The following is a 25452-nucleotide window of genomic DNA, read 5'->3' on the forward strand; positions in this document are numbered from 1 at the left end:
ATACTTTTTATTTTACCTACTGAGATATTGCACTAAATCACTGGCTTGTATTGATAAAACACTTTGAATACATACGTGCTTGTTTATTCTTCATTTACACGGAGAAAAAAATTTTGCTATAGGAACTCTATAGTAGTTAGTTAGTTGTAAAAAGTTCCAGTAGGTTAACGTTTTCTTATGGTAACAATACCGTTTGGCTCCTGTAACTCTACATCGTTGAGCTCTGAGAGCTAAACGTTATTTACCTCTCACAACTCTACAGGATCGTTCTGAGACTATAACAAATTTTTGGCAGTCTAATTAATAATTTTTTTTACGATTTAGCATTGATAATTTAATAAATAAATGTGACAGAACGAATTTATATTGCCAACAATAATTGTATATGACAAATAAGAATAGTATTATAATAGAAATAATATAATAATAGAATTTACATTACAAATAAAAATTATTTGTAAAATAAAAATATGGTCGTCCCAAAATTATCTTATTTTCTTGATTATATCAATAAATATTGGACATAAAATCATTACCGTATATGCACAAGAAAAGATAAATAAACGAAAACAAATTTTATTTTGTGTTAAATGGGGTCTTTTGAATGTATTCCGATAACTTATTACTTATCACAATATATTCAACTAATAAATTTAATTAACAGTCACTGCAAATGAACCTTGAAAAACCACAAATACAAAACTATTCTAACGAAATTCAATTTGACAAAAAAAAAACCTATTTCCTTAAATAAATAAACTGGAAACTTAATTGTCCTCATATATTTTTAATAATATGGATGAGTAACAAAATAATTCTGTTTGTCATTTTAGAAGGTTATGAAATATGTCGGTGCACTCCACTACTGCGCAACGTAGGGCGCTCCCAACTATACCGTTTGGCTCTGAGAACAATCCCGTAGAGCTCTGAGAGCTCAACAACATTGAGTTATCAGAACTAAATAACATTATGTTACTGTAACTCTACAACGAATAGTAAACTGTGTATAGTTGTGGTAACTCTACAGTTAGGTTACCAGAACGAAATTTTTTTTTCCGTGTACGTACATAAATATCGGGAGAAACTATTTTATGGCTATAAAACTTTTATACTTGAGTAATACTAAAATTATTGAGTGAAAATTGGTAATTTAGTTGTCTATACCCGAGTAAAAACTTAAAATAGCCGCAACAGCGCCGTACGGAGTCTAAGTGCCCGCAACAGCGCCGCATCACAGCCGCAACAAATCTGTGATAAAATAAAAAAATTATAATTGCCGCAACACTTCTGCAACATCACCGCAACACGGCTGCACTGTCCCGAGTAAAAATTAAATTATTATTTTCTACTAAAAAATAATAAATTTCGATCGACCGCCGCAACACCGCTGCACCACCGCCGCAACACCACCGCAACACCGCCGCAACACCGCTGCACTACCTTCATTTGGTGGTATACATTGAAATAAAATATTTGTTGATCATTCAAATATCTAAACCAAATTCTTTTAGTTAACTACGACTTGCAGCGCAGTTGGTAATGTTCGAGACTTTCATGCAGACGACCCAGGTTCGAATCCCATCGCAGTTTAATCATTATATAAAATTTTTCCAGGGTATTTCGATAGGCATGCCGCTTCTGTTCAACCCAGGGGACAAAATTAAAAATATACTTCAATAATACGACTAAAGAGAATCAATAATTTCGCGGTACTTTGGTCTGATTTAAAAATTTTTTTTCGTTTGAATATTAGGCATTTGAATAAAAGGAGATTAAACAATACGCCTTACATTAAAATTTATGTTCAAGTTATTTATTAATTAATTATTGCGTGATAAATTAATTATGATGCCATTTTTTGTGAAATTGTAGCTATGCTTTAGCATTGGGGTACAGCAGTGTTGCAGCGGTGTTGCGGCGACGATTTGAACAACATCAAGCAGCGTGCAGCTGTGTTGCGGCGGTGTTGCGGTTATGCGAGTCGAGAATAAAGATTTCGTGTTGTGGCGATTTTGTCTTCCAAACGGCTGTAGTGCAGCGGTGTTGCGGCAGTGGATAAAAATTTTATTTTTTAGAAATCAATTTTTATTTTTAATCGGGTTAGGGTAGTGGTGCAAAAATTAATTTGATTTTAAAGAATAAATTTTCGACCAAAAAATTATTTTGAATAATTTTTTTTTAAATCAAGCATAAAATTTTTATTGATTTAAAAAAACTCTATTTAGTTTAATTTAAAAAATAAATTTATTTATTTATTTTTAATCAGTCAAAATTTTTTTAAAAAATTTTCATTAGATTTAAAAATTCTTTTTTTTAATAGAAAGTTTATTTTTTATTATAATTAATTGATTCGAATGAATTTATTTATTTTTAATTAGTCAAAATTTTTTTAAAAAATTTTCATTAGATTTAAAAATTCTTTTTTATTTTAATAGAAAGTTTATTTTTTATTATAATTAATGTATCTAAAAAAAAAAAAAAAAAAAAAAAATATATATATATTATTTCGAAAACATTTCTCAAAAAAAAATAATTACATTGTGTACTTGTTATATTTATATGAAACACATATTTTTTTGTTCCATTCCACTGAAAGTTAGAATTTATGAGGAATAAAAAAGAAATGAAGTTATTCAAATTTAATTTTAAAGAAATTTAAAAGTTCGTAATTTTTTTCCACCGGCAAACTACCTTGTATATGCTTAAACATACAAAAGAATTTACAATAATCGAGATGGGAAAACGTATTCCCAAAGACCATTAAGATAAAAGAGATACAGTGTCTATTGTAACTAAACAAGTCTGTCATATTCTATTTAAAGTTCTCTTATTATTTTTTCTTTTTCATTCTCATTCTCATTCTGCTCCCGACTACTCACATTCAATATCACATCACATAATATAAATTTTAATGCACTTATACACGTTTCCTCGCACTGATTGGCTTCATTGTGATGCCCTTGATATACGTCCTCCATTAAACAAAGTAATGGATTTTATAAATTTGAATGATAAAGTTAAAAAAATAAATAACCCCGACAATAAGAAACTTTTATTTCGTAACAATTCAGACAACCACCACTAGCTTTCTTGTCAATGTATATATTTAATGTATAATATATAATGTATACCGTCTCTTTTACGCCGCTCGATACCCCGAATGGAACTAAACCCGAATACGGAAGGCTGAATAAAAGCCTAAGCGTCAAACTTTTCCCAGGGGTCTTCTCTATAGCTTAAAAAAGTAAAACTTTAGCTTAAAAAATCAATTATAATTTTTAAAAATAACAAATTTATTTTAATACTTTTGAAAATAAAAATTTTTTAATAAATGTCAATAATAATAATCTAAAATTTATTTTGTTAAAATCAATTGCAACGTCGAAAAAATTTTAACGAATGTTCAGAAAAAATTGTAAAGATTACATTTGACATAATTGCCAATTATAGAGGTTGTAGCTTTATATATTTTTTGCTATGAAAATCAATAAATCAAGACATCAAATTTATTTTTTACTTCTCTTCATGGCGGACTGATGAATTTAATCGTAAATGTTAAAAAAATCCTGGTTCATTTTTTATGACAGTGAAATTTGATCCTTGAGTCGAGATAAAAATTGTAAACTTTTTTTTTTTAATAAATAGTAAATTACTGACATCGATTTTTTGTGAACAAAAAATTTGGATTGATTCTTTGGTAAAAAAAATAAAAAATTCTGCAGTTGTCAATAAAATTAAAGTTTTAAGAATTTTTTATGGTGTTAAAATTTGATATTAAAATCAACAGACATTATTAGTGTTTTTTTTAATACACAGTAAAAAATTTTGCGTCATTGCGTCAAAAAATTTTGTGTTAAATATTTAACACTTTTATGTGTAAATTCAACATTTATTGTGTTAAATTGACACAAAAAAGTGTTAAATATTTAACATTAAAATTTTTGATACAAAATTTTTTGACGTATTGACGCAAAATTTTTTACTGTGTACTAAAAATTTTAAACTTTTTTTTTAAGTAAATAGTAAGTTACTGTCACGAATTTTTTGTGAACAGAAAATTTGGATTAATTCTTTAATAAAAAAATAAAAAATTTTGCAATTTTTCAATAAAATTAAAGTTTTAAAAATTTTTTATGGTGTTAAAATTTGATATTAAAATCAACAGATATTATTAGTGTTTTTTTTTAATACTAAAAATTTTTTAACAAAGAAATTTATCTTAATTTTCTGTCTAAAATCATAAAATTCTCGATTTATCAATAAATAAATATAAAAATTCTCTTTATTTGAAGAAGGTCTCTGAAAATTTATCGTAAACAATGACAATTTAAAGTAAAGTGTCTAAGAGAATGTGTCATTGAATATTGTAGTACATAAAGGACAATCCTCCTTCACCGCGATTACCACTAAACCCTCTCCCGGATCCTGGCGTCGCGTTCCGCAGCACTGATGGGTGACCCCCGAAATACCGCGTGCATAACTTTGTGCTCTCTTGGCACACCACCACACCGTTTCTGCCACACACACACACACACATACACATTCATAGATAGACATATAGAAGAGTGTAGTGTGGTATATACGTGCTAGGGTATTGATCGCTATTCACAGAGCCAGCCAAGAGAGGACCAGCTAGAGAACAACCATTCGGGCATCCTCGTGAGCTTTCGTCTCATCTCTGTCGCTATCTCTCTCGATCTCGCGCTTCGCCGAGCCCCACTATATCTAGCTTTACGTCCGCCATGTCCTCCATCTTTTTCGGTCTTTCTCTCCCACATTGAAGCACCCTTCCGCCTTCCACCTTCCACCCCAAAAGTGCTTTGCTTTACTTATATATATTCTCTGGCTCTGACTCTTTCTCAACATGGCGACTATCTCCTGACGATGACTATTGCTATTGCTATTACTATTACTATGACGTGGGAATTTGCAGGCCCACTACAGACTAGAAAGCCAAAGTTCAATTTTTTTGGATTCTTCCTATCATAGACAAAAAAAGAAGATTGATACATATATAATAATAATAATGATGATCTTGAGGGGATGACACCGATATATATTTTTTTCATAATTATTATCATTATTATTATTATTACTAGCAACCTTGCAGTTACTATGTGACTGCTGTGACTTATGAACTATAAATAAATAAAATTTTGCTTTATTAAATAAGGATTTTTGGTAAATTGTACTGTACTTTTTGAAGTATTGACATTTTTTAAGATATAAGCTCATCCCGATATTACACTCATCAGGAGCTTTCATCTGAGTACCCACATGCATTTTTGATATATTTTTCATATATACACATATATAATATATATAAATATATGAAAAATTGATGTGGGTACTCAAATGAAAGGTCTCGATTAGTATAATGTCGGAGTAAGCTCATATCTTTAAAAATATCAATAGTTTTCAAGATACAAGGTCGTTTCTTAATTATGTTAAATTGCACTGTACTTTCTTAACTATTGACATTTTTTAAAGATATAAGCTCATCCCGATGTTACACTCATCAAGAGCTTTCATTTAAGTACCCACATGCATTTCGATATATTTTTCATGTATACATATATATAATATATATAAATATATGAAAAATTGATGTGGGTACTCAAATGAAAGGTCTTGATGAGTGTAACATCGGGATGAGCTTATATCTTTAAAAATGTCAATAGTTCACAAGATACATCTAAACCCATTTTATCGTATAAATACACTGGCCAAAAATTTTTGTTTATTCTCTTATTAATATAGATGATTATTATTATTATAAATTTGGAAAATAATAATAATAATAATAATAATAATAATAATTAAAGTCAAAATTATTATTATCAAATTCTTAATTTTTTTTCTTAGTATTTTTTTTTATTTCTTAAGAGCCCGAAGTTTAGAGTCGCAGCGCACTGTTATGTCCATTTTTCTCTCTTATCTTGTTTAACCTTTTTTATCTTTTTCTTTCCTCTTATCATTCATTTTTTGCTCACGCTTTCGCTTTATTCCCACTTCAACTTCTATTCTCAGTCGGTTGAGTATATACATACAAAAGAAGAAAATGGCATAGCCACAGTCTAGTCTAGTGCTAGTGGTGTAGTAATATAATCCGCGTCTTCTTTCGTCTGCCTGGCTGTCTGTCACGTCCCACTCCTTTTTCCTTTCACATCCTTGCCCGCCGTCTCTTTTATTTCTCCTTCTACGGTTTAGTTCCAAGTCTGATCCAAGAACTTATACGTGTTATGTCTCTTGTGTGTCTGGATTTGTCTGCTAGATTTAGGCTCCCAAAAGGAGTACTGCTACTACTATAGAATACTACCTCTGTCACTACTTATATGATTTAAGGACCTTGAAAGAACCAAAATTTACTGAAAGACTGACGTTAATCAGTAAATTTCTTGATTATTTAGAATTCAATTATTCATTCAAAGCTATACTAATAAATTTTGACTAGTTCAAATTTTATTAAGAGAATTATCGAAATTTAATTAAAGTAGAATGACTAAATTTTAATAAAAATTGAGACAATAAAAAAAAAAAATATCAAAAATTTAGTCTTTTTTTTTGTTGCAATAAATTTTCTATTTAAATCTTTTTCCAAAAATTCAACACCAATTTGATCAAATATTTTATGTAAAAAAAAAAAAATAAATTTCAATCTCACTTCTGAATAAAAATCCCTCTTACTCGTGTCCTAAAATTTGCTGCTTTCATGTAGTCGAAGTAATACTCGTATGTAACACCGGAAATAATATAAATACCTTAGCAGAGTAGAATAAGAAGAACATAAAGTCTGAGTATGAATTCGGTGTCTGTCCTCGGCGCCCAATGTGACAACAAATGTCCGGTTAACATAAGGTATAAGGTATATAAGGAACAGTAATATCATGGGATTGTATTTATATGTGGTATACGTTGTGTGCTGATCTGTACAATGCACAGTCTTGGAGCAAGTATGAATGTATGAAGGTATAAATGTGTTTGTCATGTGTGTGGGGTAACCCAATACCCAGTATAGTGTAGACTCTATCCGGATATCAGAGTCAACCTCTCAAACCGATATTAGACCCTCGTTCACTTTATACTTGATATTGAGGACTCGAGAATACGCTAAATATAATAAAGAAGGAAGCGAAAAAATAATGTAAATAATCTGGTATTGAATGCACAGCAGTCTAGCGCTCTTGGAGAATAAATAAAATCCACCGTCCATATGGAGAACGGGCAGTCGGGATCCGGCGATATGATGAAAGACAGCTGCGTCGTTTAATGCAGGCATATGAGTTCAAGCTTTTTATTTATTTTAGGGCTTAAGAGATTACGATCGTTAATTTTCCAGCCCGGGTTTAAATTGCTTTTTTATTTATATTATTTGTCGCGGCTTTTTAGATTATCAAATTAATGACAACGATGACTGATGAGATGAGTATTGAGTTTTCATTTTTTCCCGCAAGCTATGGAATTTCTGATGGAATTCTGTGGCTTTTGATTGACGCTGGATGACAAATCACTGCCCAATTTTTGGTCTCCAAATTTACAATTGTGAAGATAATAAAATTTCCAACCAAAAATGTTCAATCATTGTTTGAATAAATCGATCAAAAAATTTCTATTAGATATAAATCTAAGAGATAATTTTTCTATCAATGACATCTCTTCAATTTACGAGGGTCGGATTCGTATTATTGATACTTGGGGGGGATAAATTTGGTCCCCTGTGAAATTAGACAGCCGGCGAGGGAAATTTTCTGACAGAAAAGAATAAAATAACTTAACTTTGGTTCACTAGTTTTGCTGGCTATGATGGAGAAGTAAACTTTTGAGTTAAAATTAAATGCCTTCTGATGTGCATCTATATCCTATCTCCTACTTCTATCTACTCGATCGATTATAATCACATTTGGTATAAATTCATTTTTCCAAGCCCTAGAAACTCCAATTTCCTTTTAAGAACTTACTTATGTTAGAAGTTATTTACAGCAAAAAGAGAAGACAGAGTGGAAGCTTTGATTCACGGGGTGGGTATATATATTTTTAAAATTATTTGTAGATTTCTCGGCAAAAACTCTAAGGGAACTTTAAAGTACTACACCAAAAATATTTTCGTCAATTTCCGGGACAAATTGAAACATCGTGAAATTCCAGAATGATGCTTGCAACAAAATAATGTAGCTTTTTATTGTGATATTGTTTTTTGTTAGAATTATTTATAATTAATAAGATTATAGATAATTTTGTTACAATTTTATAGAATTAATTTTTATTTTTAAATTATTCCTTTTTCAATCCAAAGTATTGAAAAACAATTTTTAAATGTTAAAAAATTATCGTGTCAGCTATAAATTGTTGATCGAACTTAAAAATTAACTAATTTTTCAAAAATTCTTAAAAAATATTCAAATCTAAAAATCAAAACTATTTTTTTTTATTTGCTGAGTTTTTTTTCCTTAAAAAAAAATAATATTACTTTAAAAAATATGTCTCAAAATTTTCAATGCAAAACAAATTATTTTTTTGACATTCAAGTTGTCCAAATTTAATGAAAAATTTATTTGAATAATTTTCCGAATCATATTTACAAATACACACAAAAAAAATTTTTTTTAATTCAATAAGTTAATTAATATAAACAATTTCCGAATTATATATTTTTATCAAAGCCTCCTTAATCAAGAGACCCTTACAAAACAAATAAACAACCCTGTGACTTAAATATCAAAAGCCTATAAATGGAGCAGAAAACTTCTTTGCCAGAAAAATTCCTTTAAAAGTTTCTCTATTTATTCCAACTATAAAGGGCATGTATTATAAAGAAATCTACCCAGAAAATTTAAAGATTTTAGGAAAAGAATCAAATGCGAAATGTGAATATAAAACCAAAACTAAAAATAGTCTGGCAAAAAATAAGAATATGCTTAGTTCCTTTCCTTTCCGTCGGAAGTGCCCTTTCTATCAAGCTTCGCGATTCTCTCTCTATTTTATACCAATACATAAATAAAATAGAATAAATATGTGGACCTATACCCACAATAATACCCGAGAAGTCGATATCTGGAGCACAATGCACTCTCACTGTATACTGGTGGTCATAAACGCGATGAGAATCGAAGAGCCTTTACTTGGTATTCCAGTTACCAGAGTAAGTTCCTTTAAGAATTGAACTACTACGATGGTTTATACGATCTTCTTGCCTTCCAGTTCAGCAACATCAGCGAATAGAATAAAGTAAAATAAAAATATAAAAAAAAAAATTAAGCTCGTGTAAAAAACGAGAGTGATGAAAATCAAAAATAGAAAAGTGTTAAAGTAAAAGGCAGAAATAAATTTAAAAAACAACATCAATATATAAAAAAAAAAAAATAAAATGAAACAAAACAAAACAGCTCAAGCTGGCATTACTTCTCACTGAAGATTTTCTCTTATAATTTTTTGCACGTTTTATTTCCCTCAATGTTATTTCATCGTTACTCTTTATCTTATTTTTCAATTCTTTTTCGCGTATTTTCTTCATACGCTTCATGTTACGCTTTCTTTTACTTTTCATTATCATTATCATTATTGTTATCATTTTTTATATAATGACATATCGAAAGAAGGAAGGCTTTTACTCTGGACAATAGTGATAACCTTCTCACTCTCCTTCAACAATTTCTGATATAACGTATCTCTTTCTTCGGCGTTGTCATGTCGACTACGACGTATCTGCAATTTTCTATCTTTTTATGCTCCGCCATTTTTCTCTAGCACACGAGACCAATGAGAAAAGGTGATTTTTTTTTTTTTTTTTTTTTTTAAAATAAACCAACGTAAAAATGATAAAAAATGTAAAGTTCTTAAGACGAGAGATAGATATAATAGTAAGATTGAATGTAAGATGTAAGGAAGAGAAAAATAAAAGACGCTCATGATAGACGTCAATATCCTAAGTACGGGGATGATGATTGAGCGAAGATAAAGACCAGTCAGATGAAGAGAAGTAGATTGAAAATACGTCTTGTAAGTGAATAGAAAAAGAGGGCTAATAGAAGAGTGATGGAAAAATTTATGATAATAATGATGATGATGATGATGATGATGATGATGATGGTGGTGATGATGATGATGATGATAAGAAAAGAGGAAGAAGAGATGGAAAAAGAAAAAAAAATGATCAGTGGGACGACGTTTACATTGACAACGTAATCGACGGATTCACTAGATAGACGAGTGTGTTTTCTCGAGGTTAAAGTGCCGCATCGAGTTAAGTGCTCGGTAGAAATATAGACACACATCTTGTGACAACTTTTTATCGCAAAAGAGGAAATTACGCTGTGAAAAGGTTGAAAATAAATAAAACGCGAGCTTTCAAGAGAGGTTAATTTTTAAATTTTGAATTACGGTGAAAGCTGTTGAAGAATTAGTGCCTGGGACTAAATGGTTATGAGGATTAATAGTTTGGAAAAACGGCGTTTTAAATTGCTAAAAGTTGTCAAGCTTAAAGGAGTGTTTAAGCTTGCAAATATAACGATTTTTATGATAATGATTATGATACTGACATTAGTTTAGAACAATGTGTTCTAAATGATTTGGAAAATTTAGCTAGACGTTTAGAGGGTGGTTTTTGGGTTTCGACGTGGCTTGTGGCCAATAAGGTGTCGGATTTTGATTTTATCGCGGGCAATAACTGGGGAAAAAGTTAATTACGGAATGTGTGCTAGTGGGGTACTTTGTAGTTGATAGCGATTAAGATAAGAAACTTTGGACAGGAGGGAAGCTGTCAAACTTATTGGGAATTTATTAATCTGTTGTCGGGAAAATCAGATTAGTTTAACGACTGCTTATATCTTTGGTAATTTAATTTTGAGATTATTTAAAATAATTATGGAATGAAGTTTTATTCATTTTAGTTACTTTGTGCTTTGTTGCAGTGTAATCTTAAATATTAAATCGATCACGGGATTTTGATGTGATGTGACCTACATCAAAAAGGTGCAAATTATTCAAATGTCTATATGATGTAAATTTGAGATTTCAAAAATGTTGAGACACTATTATCGACGTACAGAAGGTAATATTACATAAGTTATGTTTTCTTAGATGGAGACAGTGAAATTTGACCTAGTTGTGAAGTTGGTGCGGTAATAATAAAACGTGAGTTTGATTCCCCTACAGATTATTATTTAACGAGCTTCTTTTATATTTTTTTCACCAAGTGACCGATTTAAAATTAATTTTATTGAAAGGACGCAATGTTTCTGACAGCAGAACATTTTTCATTCAATATTGTTTTTATAAAATTGCAATCTAGAAATAATTTTGGGAAAATTAATAGATTTAACTTTAAAAAAATTTCATATTTTCAAACTTATTTGACCCGTGTAAAAATCATCTGATATCATGATGAGGTTCATTATGAATCTCATATTTTGACATAAATATGAGATTCATATAAAAGCCATATCAATATTCATTTGAAATCCGTAATAAGTAAAATACTTATGTAAACGAATTTTTTTTAAATAGATTAGTAAAATTTTCATTTTTTCTGTTAATCAGAGGAAAAGTATAATAATTGAGAAAAAAAGGATTTTTATCATACACTATACTGTTGAATTACTTTACTTTCTTTTTTGATTTTCTTAACTTAGAAAAACACTATCTTGGTTTAAAAAAAATTTTTGACTGACAAAATTTTTTCATCTTAAGATAATTATTTTTTATTTTGAAAACAATTTAAATCCTCCTAAAAATTAATTTAATTTAATTAATTTGCATTATTTCCTGTATATAGTTATGACTCAATAATTTTATATCACGATTTAAAAAGGCTAACAATATCACTATATCATTATGATTTTATGCAGATATGACCATCACTTTATAATAAATTCATGTTAATATCATAATGATTTTATAATCAAATTATTAGAAATTTTCTTTCTCCAACAATAAAAATAAAAATTTTATAATCTAGTTAAAAAAAAAAAAAATTTGTTCCCATAAATATTTTACTTATTACGGGTATCAAATGTATATTAATATGGCTTTTATAAAACTCTCATATTTGTGTCAAAATATGAGATTCATTATGATATTCATAATGAACCTCATCATAATATCAGATGACTTTTACACGAGGACGAAGAAACAAATTAAATTTTTGATCAATCAATGTTTAGTCTCCCAAAAAATTAAACTAAATAATTAAGCGATAAATAGATTTATTTTTGGCAAATAATCTCTTCCAAAGTAGTCATTAAAAAAATCTAAAGTGGGTTTATTATTTTTTGTCGACTTTGAAATTGGAAATCCAAGTAGATTTAAGAAAAATAAAACTCGGTCGACTTTAAATTGCTGGTATTTTATTATATTAGTTATCTATATCTATATAACCCAACTCTTTTCTTTATTTCTTATAATTAAATACAATGAAAAATGAGAAAAGCATTTCTAGCAGACCAGAGACTATCTGTAACTTTATTCCGATAAGAACTGGAGTTTTTCACTGAAATAACAACGACGAGGACAATGATAATGATAAAGATAATAATACACATAATTTGGTATATAATATACCTATATCTTAGATCTGAAAAAGAGGAAAGCGATGGATGGATTTGGATCGATCGTTCCCGACGCGACGTACAGACGATTAGACGGGGATTGCAGCGTCTAAAACTTTTTCGCAACTGGATTTCTCATAGCCGCGGCAAGTGAAAGACGGAAAATAAAAATAATAAATAAAAATAAGGTAAAAAGTGGATGAGAGGAAAAAGATGAAGATGAAGAGGGGCGAAGCTGTCGAGAGTAAAAGAGTCCGGCTATATATATTTATATATAAGTGTGCTGTACTGTAGTGCTGTACCCGAGTTACAATGAAGCTGGTGTAGATGTAGATGCTTTACTTGTGCAAGGAAGGAGGAACACGTTCATTGTTAACCTCCCAGCGATAACCTTCATAAAAAGCTCTATACCCTCCTATCTATATATGTATATGTCTGAGCCTGCAGAGAGGCGCAAGCGCGTTCGGCCATTATTTTTTTCCTATCGACTTCTCTCCACGTGGTCGGTTCTCTCCTCAGATTCCCAAAAACCACAAACTCCAACTCCAACTCAAACTCTTTCTGGTTTTCCTTTTTGCTTATTTACCCTCCCGAGTGTGTACAGAACTCTATACTGCTAGCAAATAAAATACCCGCTGGCAATTTATATATTTTTTCGTTACTAAGGGATTAGTTAGGCAAAAAATAATGCTGTCTGCTGTATGATGTATGAATGAAATCAACGCGTTGAATTCTTTGACCTATTGGCAATTCAAGCTATCGAAAATTAATGTTTTCGTTGCGCTTTTTTAGTAAATACAAAACTATTCTTGATTTATTGTAGACACATTCAAAGCTTTTTTTTATTTTTTCTAATTTATAAGATAAAATTTTTTAATTAAATTAAATACAATTAGGTTATGGGCCCAGTTGAATTTTTATACTTTGTCACTTTGTTAATGATTGAAATTTCTGAAATTATTAAAAAAATTTCAAATGCAAATTACTGGAAATTAAATAAATTATTTCAAAACTTCAATCATAAAATTCTCTTTTAAATTTTGCCATGAAAAAAATTATTAAAGTTTAAATTTCTTATCGAAACAATTTTGTTTTCCAAACAAACAATAACTTGACGATATAAATAAAAACCATTCTTCCCACAATTCCAGAAAATTTCTCCAACTACTTCTTTATCATTCAAATACCAAATAACTTTTTTCAAAAAATTTCTAATCATCCATTCATATTTATTTATTTATTACAAAAAATCTCTTCCACATCCGCTGTTTTCTATTTTCCATACTGCAACTACTCATTCAACGGAATAAAATTACACAAAACTTAAAAAACTCAAACAACAAACATCCTGAAAAGATTGATTGGTATGTGCGAGGAACATTTGAGGATGAATTTGAATTATTCATACTTTTCTTTTCGCAATAAACCAATTTCGATACGAACAATTTGACGAAGAGGACGAACGAGTAAAGACGGACTACGTGGTTAGACTTGAGTCGAGGGGATGACGCTGAGAATTAACGATTTGGAATCCATGTATATAGCCTATAGCCCATGTATAGATATACAGATATAGAGATACAACAGGGTGAGCTGTAAACCTAAAGACATTAGGGTATTTTCCCTGTCTCGTTTGCCCAAGGGATAAATATAATTTCACAAATTGAAACGATTGCCACTTGGTTCGTGGAAGCGACATCAGTTACTTTACAAAATAAATAATAATAAGTTTAGAAAATTCACAAATGAACGCCTTATACACTCAATTTTGTACAAATAACACAATTTACGAAAAAAAAAACTTGCTTTTAATTAATGAACATATTATTTACTTGCTTTAAACTTAGCGCTCTATTTTTGACAGGTAGTGCCACCTGCTAAATGCGACTGAAAGTATTTCTCATAACTTTGTAAAATCGGCATCTCTTCTGTAGACTATTAATTATTTTTAATTATTTATAATAATTTCGTCGAACATAATTGTTCTCTAAACATACTTGTTAGCGCATAAATAATTAATTTACAGCACTCTAATTTTCATCGTAATATCTGAGAGATAAATCTTCGTAATATTCTTATCAATAATTTCTATCTTTTTATAAGCTAAAAATTCTATTGTATAATTATATTACTAGATCTGTATTTTTCTATTATTATATTGTGTCATTATATCATTATATTTGTAAGATTAGATATTTTTTTTTTTTAATTGTAAAAATGTATATATATGTACACCGCATGTCATTAAGCTATGTTTTACAACATTGTAGTGACCCTGTTATTGGCCTATGGGCTGTTGGGTTGATTTAAAAATAAATAAATAAATAAATTATTGAACAGAGCCTATATTGCACGCCTCATAAGCGAAGCGTTGAGGTTGTGCTCTACTCTCGACATTTCAAAAAAAGAAGTTTTCTCGAAACTGAAATTGATTTTTTGTTATTTATATCACACTTACAGGTTAATATGAGTACAATTATATCAATTCAAATAATTTGTCAAGCACATAAAATATATTTCAATAACAATTTTTTTATTTAACATAGTAAATAATAACATTAAGTATAATCTTTTTAGGACGTCCGTGTATGAATGGGTGTATATGGCAGGGAAATTGGTCGAAAAAATGATCGTACCGGAATAATTTTTTTTTATTATCTAAAGTAACACACTTAGAATTTTCTCAATTAATATGAGCGTTCAATTCACTGTCGTTAAATCATTATTTATAAAAAACTAATATATGACTGTGGATTTTTTTATATATCTATCTATACATTTTATTATAGTATTTTTTTTCCTCACCTTAGAGTTATGGCGCCACTAAACCGTAGCAGAGTTCTCTGTTTTTTTATTATTTTGCTTTTTATCTTTTATTTTAATCAATTTTATTGTGAAAAATGAGATTATGAGGCGTGCACTTTTGGATTTTCCAAACTTTTTTTATTTATATTGAAACACTAAATTTTTCAATCTTAAAAAATTTAATTCCTTAGCCTACTAAACCTCGCGGATAAGAGAATAGTCGCCTAAGTTTCATAAAAAGTTTTGGGATTCACTGCTCTTTGGAATATTCCGCTTCCGTATAAATGTCGGTATTTTGTTTAATAGAAAAGGTCTAGACAAAAGTTCTCGCGCGTGCCAGTTAACTTGCTTTAATTACTTACAAATTTGACTGCGAAGATGACCCTTTGTCCTTGATTGACCCTTTTGATTGACGAGATTGGCCGAAATAGTTGTGTGGTGTTGTTTCAATAATGATATATAGTAGTATTAACAATGAACTCAATTTTATTGCACAATTATTCACTTTTGTTATAATTTTATGAATAACTTGGTAACGCAACTTAATAGAATATTGATAATAAAAAGAACATACACAATAATAGAAATATACGTGGTTTAACAATAATTGTGGTGAATTATCACCTAATATGAACTGATAATATTAATCAAAATAGTATAAGATTTTATAATAATTAATAATAGATTTTATATATGATTTTGGTGAGTAATCACCGAATAGTAGTAATAGTGGTAATAGTGGTAATAGTGCTAAGATTGACTACTCTCTTAAAATGAATCAGTGGAATTTCACTGTTTCACAGCTATAAGTATACCAAGTGGTATACTTATAACTGTGAAATAGTGAATATACCACTAATTTCCAGTGATTTTCACTGTTTCAGATTTAGAGAGTAAGAAATATCTAGCGTGGTGGTTGACACCGGGGGATAGATCGAAGTGTCGATCATCGCTCAAGTTTTGAGGTTCGTAGCTGATTTTTCCCTCCTCGTGTCGTCTTGTGACGTCACGGGGCTACACATTAATTTAGCTAGTGTCGGTAACGGAAATTTCGGGTGGTAGTTCGCCAGGCTGGTAACATCGGGACATTTTGTAGTGTCTCAATATTCATCCATACACTGATAGAAGGATTTGTTGATAATTAAAAATATTTATTAATATTTAACAAATCATTTATTATACACAAAAAACAAATTTTTTGCGCCAAGAAAATATTAAGGAAAACAAAAGTTATTTTGGAGCAAGAAGAAATTTTCTTGGCTCAAGAAAATTATCTCGACTCAAGAAACTTTGACTTCATTCAAGAAATTTTCAACCTTCCTTAATATTTTCTTGAGCCAAGAAAATTTACACTCCAGTCAAGAATTTTTTTTTTCAGTGTAGAGACTACTTTTTAGTCCTTAACAAATATTTCTTAGTATTTAAAAAGATTTATTAATATTTAATAAATTAATATCAAATTTATTAAATACAAACAAATCATTTAAAATACTAAGAAGTATTTGTTTAATACTAAAAAGTGGTCTCTAATAACTGACTTGTTAACTATTAACAAATATTTTTTAATACAAATAAATCCTTCTATCAGTGTATATATAGACATACAAACGCCCAGGCAATTCAATTTTTTATTATTTATGGCTAAACATGTACTTATTTTGTTCTATTTTATAAATGCATTATGAATGCAGTATGAATAATATAAAAGCATATAAAGTTTGAAGAACCGCTCGGCTTTAATCATTTGAAAATAGAGTAAGGCTTTGCGTTATGAGGCGTGCAGATATATTTCCCTGATTTCTTTTAATATATGTTATTTTATCTTATAATGTATATATTTGTCTACAAAACTCTATCAAGAGAAAATAATGGCATCAGCTTTGATCTTTTACATCTTGTCGGTATAGATATTTCCTTTTATCAATTATCTGATCTCATGAGCCACTTTTTTTATTTCATTAACCCACGAGCTTCAAGTCTAAGTCTTGACTCGGGTTGAATGAATAAAAAGGAAATAAAAAAAAAAGAAAAAAAAGACGCGTCATCCCCTCGGTTGACGATGAAAGACAGCCACTCGATCGGTTTCAAGTACACCCTCGTTGTTGTCGTCGCAACGCATAAAAAGCTTCGTGTGCACATATATAAGGCCGCGACGTAGGAAGGACAGATGAAGAAGGAAAGATAGGGATTGCTAAAAGTATAATACATACTATATAATGTATAAATAAAATACCCGATAAAAGGAACCCGAGAAAAGGGGTATTACACGGGGATGGTGCCGTATTTTTACAAAGAAACGTTACAAATGTCAGTTGTACGACGTCGAAGAGCTTTATCGAATCAATCGACATTTATATTTACTGGATTCAGCGAGTTTTTCCGAAAGCTGTCGAGTACGCTTTTCCAGAATACTACTTGACTGCTTTTGTTTAAAGTTTAAAGTTTATCGTTTGAATTTTTAGAAACAAATTATGATTGTAATTGTAAGTGTGATTATTTATTCTCATCTGCGAAGTGTCTGATGGAAAGATAGAGTATGATTGAGGTAAATGTACGGATGGATGGACGAATAGGAGAATTTTATTTGAATTTAAAATAAAAATCAAGCAATCTAAAGTTTTCAATGAGAAAGGATTTACCACGGAGTTTTTGTATTTAACGAGAAAAGTGCATCTCAGCTCTCAAGATCAATTTACTTTTATTACTTAAGTAGAAATAGCTAGCCGGTTGTCAGGCATTAGTTGCTCAATTAAATTAAGTCCAATCTGACTTAATAATTACTCGGCTTTAATAGTTCTGTTATTAATCAAATTTTTTTTTTTTTTTAGTACATTGCAAATTTATTTGAGGTGTCGCTAATTTATAAAATTGATAATGGACTTAAGAAATTTTGGTCGATATAAAAAATTAGACTCTTATTATTTTTACACGGAAAAAATTTTATAGTAGTTTATTCTAGTTATGGTAAAATCTATTAACTGAATTTGATAGTAGTAAATATTATTTAAATAATTATGCAAACCATCTGAATTTTAGTAGTTACCATCCTGATGGTAACTACCAAAAAAAATTTGAAATTTCCAAAAAAAATCAAAATTTTCAATAAAATTCAAATTTAAAAAAAAATTGAAATTTCAAAAAAAAAATGTAATCTTACAAAAAATTTTTAAAAAACATAATTTTCAAAAATTATGTCATTCAAAGCAATCAATAACAGCTTTAATATTTTAAAGGAAAAAATGTACATAACTAAAATATGGATGCAAATAAAGAATTTAATTAAATAAATTTATGTTATTTTTTCTTCCAGAATTTTTACAATCTGAAATGGTTACAGTTACCATCTTCGATTATAGCAGTTATCTATATATATATAGGAGACTTTCTATAGATATAGATAGTCACTCATCACGATATCTCTGGAACTATAAGACCTAGAGACTTGAAATTTGGCAGGAATATTCCTTTTGCCAAGTAGAGGTCAGCTAAGAACGGATTTCATGAAATTCCACCCACAAGGGGGGTTGCGGGGGTGTTCACGAAAAAAAATTCATATTTTTCAATTATGGCTTTTAATAGTTCAAAACTTGGTCAGAATGTTTCAAATTACATTTAGAAATTTTTTAAAAACGAATTATGTGACATTCCACCCCCCTGGCGTGCCCGTGCGTGGGCGTCAAACACTGATAGAAGGATTTATTTGTATTAAAAAAATATTTGTTAATAGTTAACAAATCATTTATTAGAGACCATTTTTTAGTATCAAACAAATATTTCTTAGTATTTAAAATGATTTGTTTGTATTTAATAAATCAGATATTCATTTATTAAATATTAATAAATCTTTTTAAATACTAAGAAATATTTGTTAAGGACTAAAAAGTGGTCTCTAATAAATGATTTGTTAAATATTAACAAATATTTTTAACTATAAACAAATCCTTCTATCAGTGAATTAAAAAAAAATTCGTAAATTTCAATCTATAGCTATTAATACTTTGAAACATGGCCAGAATGCTTTTTTGGCGTTTTTGAGCTGTTAAGAATAAATTTCATTAAATTCTACCCCCACATGTCCGTGCGTGGGCGTAAAATTAAAAGAAATTGTACCTTTTAATCTATAGCAGCTAAAGGGTTGAAACTTGGCCAGATTGATTTTTTTGGAGTTTTTGAGCTGTAAAGAATGAATTTTATGAAATGCACACGTATATTAACAAAATTAATATTTTTCGCGCCTGGCGTATATTGTACGCCACGCGAAGCGGGCGGGTAACGGCTAGTAATTAATAATTACAATTATCATTTTCGATAGTAATCGTTACCATTATTAATAGTAACTATTACAATTGTCAATTATACCACCTATTAATTTGTGACTAATTAATTTTTTTACCATTTCAGATAGTAGAAATTAATATTTTTGTATAGTATATAGTACAATTAATTTTTCTCCGTGTAGTAATAAAAAATCGAAAAATTTACTTATTTTTTCGAATCCCGGAAAAAGTAGACCTGGAAAAAATTTTAAAGTCATGGAAAATTCATATTATTCCAGATTTATTAAATTTCTATTATTATTATAATTTTAATGAAATAATATAAATTTTTCATAATTTAAAAATTTTTTTCGGGTCTATTTTTTCCAGTCTATTGTTTCCGATTACCTATTTTTTCATTTCAATATTTTACATTTGTGCAAGTTTCAATTTGAAAACTTTTCAAATTTAAAAAATATCCATATAATTTAATTTTTTAAAAATCAAACCAATTTCTATCCACCAAAAATTAAAACATATAAAAATCATGAATAATATTGTATATTTTACGTTTAAAAAAAGATAAAGTCTTACTTTTAAAATTATTTTAAATTCAGAAAAACTCTCAATATTTTTTTGTGCTTTATTCTTTTTATGGTCAATATGTACGTCGTAATAATTCAACACACACTTAAAAATTTCATTTGTTCTTCTTTTGTCAACATTCAACGAGTGTTTAAGAGCGTAATAAAATTATAAAATCTCCAATCATAAAATAAAGAAGTAGTTACTTTAAATCTTTTAAACAGTATTTACAACAAAAGTTTATAAGAAGATATTGAAAAAACTCTATTAAAACTATTTACCGAGATCTTTGAGACAAAACCAGAACAGAGCGGTGAAATTTTAAGAGTTACATCAAAAGTAAAGTATTCACTTTATAACATTTGAAATTTTACTTTCATATTGATGTTAAATAATAATTATATTAGAATGTATAATATTATCTAATAAAGTTGTATAACATTACGATAGACGATTGAGTTCAAGTGTTATGCAATTCATAATTATAATTATAATTGTTAATCAACCCTTTTGAAGCTCATTATAAATTCATTAACTAACTAGTAATTTCAATCTAAGTTTATCAAGTTTACGTAAGTAACTTTCCGACAGGAAAGGATTACCCAGAAATCACGATAAATAATCGTGAGTCCTGAAATAATAATTTAAAAAACCGTCAAAATGATAAACTTATGTGACATTGGTGGACTTATATTGAAATTAGAATGACTTAGCTTATAAATATTAGAGTTTAATCTTTTAAGAAGAGCAGAGGTTTTCCGGAGATTATAAAGGTTGAAACTTTATAAAGTTAAAACTGCAAGTTCTGACTTACATTGTTCCAAAGTAAATTTAAAAAATTTCTAAGACTTTTTTTTAATCAAAATCTAATTTAAAATTTAAATAAAAATCAAAATTTATTCGACTTAATTTTTAATTTTAAAAATTTTGACTGATAAAAATTTACAATTAATAAATAGTTAAATTTGAAAAATAAAGCTCCGTTTGGACGGAGCACTAATTAACGAGCTCTAAAATTGATTAACCGTCGGAAATAAAACTAAAAAGTTTATAATTTACGTGAGCATATATTTAAAAGTCTGTAGAACGATATAGTTACATAACATGAGAGTATACGTCAAGTAGTTAATGTTTATCGTAGTGTCAGGTGTACACAGTATGGCGCGCAAGTTAGGTCGTTACGAGGTGACGATGTATAATAATCGTCCAGGTATATCATACACGGTTTTAGGGTGTCACGTGCGAGGCACTTGCTCTTTCACTCGGGTCATTTGTATCCATGACGAGAGCTCATATATAATAAATAACACACAACTTCATCTTCTCTTCTCATCTGCTAAGTCACGAATTACAACAACTATATTGTATAAATATATAACTGAGCGCATAATTCCTATTCATCTTATGGCTAATTCATCACAGATTATAACTGACTTTTTAATTTTTTTAGACTGTAAAAAATTTTTGTAAAAGAATTTTTATTTCTTTAAATTTGCAAAATGTATTTTTAAATCAAAAAATTTATTTTCAATTTTTTTTTAAACTAAAATAATATTTTTAATCATTTTTTAACTGGAAAGATTTCTATTGAATAATTTTCAATTTGATTAAATAGTTTTTTAATTTTTATTTTCAATGTAAAAAAATTTTTATTCAATAATTTTTATTTTTAAAAATTTAAAAAATGTATTTTTAAATCAAAAAAATTTATTTTCAATTTTTTTGTTTAAACTAAAATAATATTTTTAATTATTTTTTAACTGTGAAGATTTTTATTGAATAATTATAATCTTCAATTTGAATAAATAGATTTTTAATTTTTATTTTCAATGTAAAAAATTTTTTATTCAATAATTTTTATTTTTATAAATTTAAAAAATGTATTTTTAAATCAAAAAATTTATTTTCAATTTTTTTTTAAACTAAAATAATATTTTTATTCATTTTTTAACTGTAAAGATTTCTATTGAATAATTATAATCTTCAATTTAAAAAAAATCTATTTTAAATCTTTATTTAAAAATTTTTAATGAATAATTTTAATATCTTTAATTTTAAAAAATGTATTTTTAATTTTTTTAAACTTAAAAAAATTAACAAATAATTAATCATTAAATTTTTATAATAAACTTTTTAATCAAAAGTAAAATCCCAGAAAATTTCAATTAAAAATTTCGATCATAATCCTGCACATTAAAAATTTCGAGCAGATTAAAAAACGATCCCCAAAAATTTCTACAGTACAACCTGTTCATCCCCTTCTCATATTGACTTTCAAATCCGCCCATAAATTACCTCCAAATCGGCTTAGACGGATCGATTGAATTTAATTTCACCTGCAGACTCTTTAGCAGATCTAAATAAATAAAAAATAAAAAAAAAAAAAAAATAAAACTTACCAAGCTGGACATACATCTTCGGCCTGATATTTTCCTGCCAGGCGGCAATGGCAAAGCCGAGCATGGTAACGGCCCAACATGAGAGAAAAAGCTGCACAACGGGCGGCCGCATGGCGACCAGTAGTCACGTGCCCGGCGGACGCGAATCAGGGTAGGGACGATAGAAGTAGATGCGTCCCACGCACTCGCGTGCCTCTCTGGATACCGCGGTACGCAAACGAGGGGCTCGCCAGAGAGGAAAAGAGAGTCGGGAGGAGGGAGGAGGGTAATTCAAAGAAAAGAAACAAACGGAAGGAAACGTGTGCGGGATAAATAGGGGAAAGCGAGGGTGGATTAGTCAGCGGGTGGCGGGTGGCGGGTGGTGGGTAGTGGGTGGTGGGTGCTAGTGGGACGAGGAAACGTTGAACGCGCCTGCGCGTGGACAACGTAGAGTCACGCGTGCTTCTGGGTGACGATGCGCGCGTGGATTCCGGTCTTCTCACTCAACGAGCGCGTCCGAACCGACGTACGAGAGGTCGCTCGTAGCAACGTACGTCCGGCGCGCGGTCATACTCATCACCTTTTATTTATTTTTATTTTTTTATACAATTTTTAAATATTTTTTTCACTTTTTTTCTCAATCCACTTCACTGCACAAATTATCCGTACGGCTAAAAAATTTTTTTTTCAAATTATTTTTCACTTCACTGATTTATTTATTTATTAATTATTAATTAATTTTCCAGAAATAATTAATTAAATGGCAATAAATAATCACAATAAAAATTTGAAAATTTATTTTAACTTCAAAAGAGCCACTGACTCGGTATTCGTGAGTCTGCGGCGGACAACGGCCGCGGCCGCAAGTGAGACGGCTATAAGGCTGACGGCAATCCGCTACGACGACAACCCCCGATAAAGTTACTGATAAGCCCGCCAGAGGGCCGACGCGAGGGTTTTGCGCAAGGGTTGCTGCTCGATGATACTCACAACTTGAGGATGGATAGAGAAGAAACGGTGAAGAGTTTAGTATACAGCGGCACCACGCGGCAGGGAGAGGGGGTTAAAGTTGAAGTAAAAATCGAGAAAAATAACCGAGAGAGAGAAAGAGAGAGAGGAGAGCCGGAAGGAAACAATGAAACAAAGATCAAAACGTGGAGAATAAAAAAGGCGAGTCGCGAAAGGACCACAGACACAATTGAAACTCTCTCTTCTTTATCAAGGCTACGGTAATTGCGTTTTTACTCTTTTTTAGCTTCTATTGTTATTGTTGTATTATCTTTTATTATTTATTATTATCCGCGACGACGATCCTCCGTTCCAGCGATGGTTTTCTTTCCAAACAACCTGTCACGCCGTCAATCTGTAACAAAAATAGTATTTCGTTGTTATTACCAAGTATTTTAATAATGGGGTATAATTTTAGTGAATAAATTGATTTTTTATTGAGTTATAAGGTTACAATGTGAAAATTTTAAAAGTTTAAATGCCAAAATTTTCATTATTATTTCAGAAATTTATTGGTGTGATAAATTAAATTGGACAAGTTGATAAGACTTAAAAAATTTAGTTTTTATTCTAGAAATTAATTTTTATTTATTGAAAATTTTAATATTGCAATTACTCTTATTTTTTTTTTTTTTCATTTATTCAGCTTTTATTTTGAAAAAATAATTTTAGAAAATTTTTTAAGCTAATCAATCTAATACAGAAAAATTTTTTTAAATCTGACAAAAATATGTGACAAAATTTTAGAACATGAGTATCAAAAAAAGAAATACTTCTACACAGAAAAAAAAATTTCTTGACTGGAGAACAAAATTCTAGACTCAAGAAAATTTTCGGGTGCCTTAAGGAAGACCGAAGTTGTGTTGGCCGAAGTAAAAATTTTTCTTGAAATTCTATTCTTAGCGGAAGTAATTTTTTCTTAATTAAAATTATCATCAATACTTGTTACAATAAATTTTTATATTTGATCAATATTTTTAGATACTTTAGGGAAGCAGCGCCACTTACTTCAGCTGAGAAAAAAATTTTCTCACCTTGAGAAAATTTTTCTCTTGAATATTTGATGCCCATTTTATATTATTTTAGCGTGCAATTATACATATTAAATGAAAAAAAATGATTCAATATTATTTGATCTTCCCATTTGACGTGTTAATCAATAAAAATATTAATGAAAATTTACTTCTATTTTTCTATTTAATTTTTTGGAGCAAAAGAGAAATTTTCTCAAGACAAGAAAATTTACTTCTATCAAGAACTAAATTTTTTGGAGCAAGAGGCTGAATTTTCTCAAAACAACAAGATTTTCTTGAATTAAATAAATTTTTTTGGATCAAGATACGTATTTCTTAAAGCAAGAGAATTAATTTTTTTGCTGAAATTTCTTGTGTCAAAAAAAAATTTTTTTTTTCGCTCAAGAAAATAATTATGAATAGTATATTACACACATCTAGGTCAGTAAAATAAGAAATGTCTCAGATCATATGTAATTGTTGTCCGAGGCGAAGCCGAGGTCAATAAACATGTGATCTGAGGCTTTCTTATTTACTGCCCGTGGTGTGTATACTATTTTTCTCCTCGACGGAGGCGGAAAGCGGCATTTTCGTTTAGCGCAGCGGGAGGAAAATTGACGATTTCCACCCGGAGGTGAGAAAAAATATTTTCTTGGCTCAAGTGAACCTTTTTTTCCGTGTAATAACTTTTTTTTTTTTTTAATAATTAAACCAAAATTGATCTAAAAAATAATCACATCAAATTTTTCAATTTAAATTTTATTTCCATTCACCCCAAAGTCTCCAAACAGAAAAATATTCACCCCTAAAACAGCATATTAGTTAAACATTTACCCAAAATAACTACCCCGGAACGAATTGTCAG

General features: G+C 29.2%; 1 protein-coding gene across 2 annotated transcripts in view; it reads right to left on the bottom strand.

Moving 5' to 3' along the window:
- Positions 1–25452, bottom strand: part of LOC123259814 (semaphorin-1A) — a 166667-nt gene that overhangs the window by 103139 nt on the left and 38076 nt on the right. For both annotated transcript variants that reach the window (XM_044720530.1, XM_044720529.1), the window contains exon 2: positions 22588–23929. In XM_044720530.1, the coding sequence (XP_044576465.1) occupies positions 22588–22699 (112 nt within the window). In that variant the 5' untranslated portion in view covers positions 22700–23929. The remainder of the gene's footprint in view (positions 1–22587; positions 23930–25452) is intronic.

This window comes from Cotesia glomerata, linkage group LG2, assembly GCF_020080835.1.
Source record: "Cotesia glomerata isolate CgM1 linkage group LG2, MPM_Cglom_v2.3, whole genome shotgun sequence".
NCBI classification, from domain to species: domain Eukaryota; kingdom Metazoa; phylum Arthropoda; class Insecta; order Hymenoptera; family Braconidae; genus Cotesia; species Cotesia glomerata.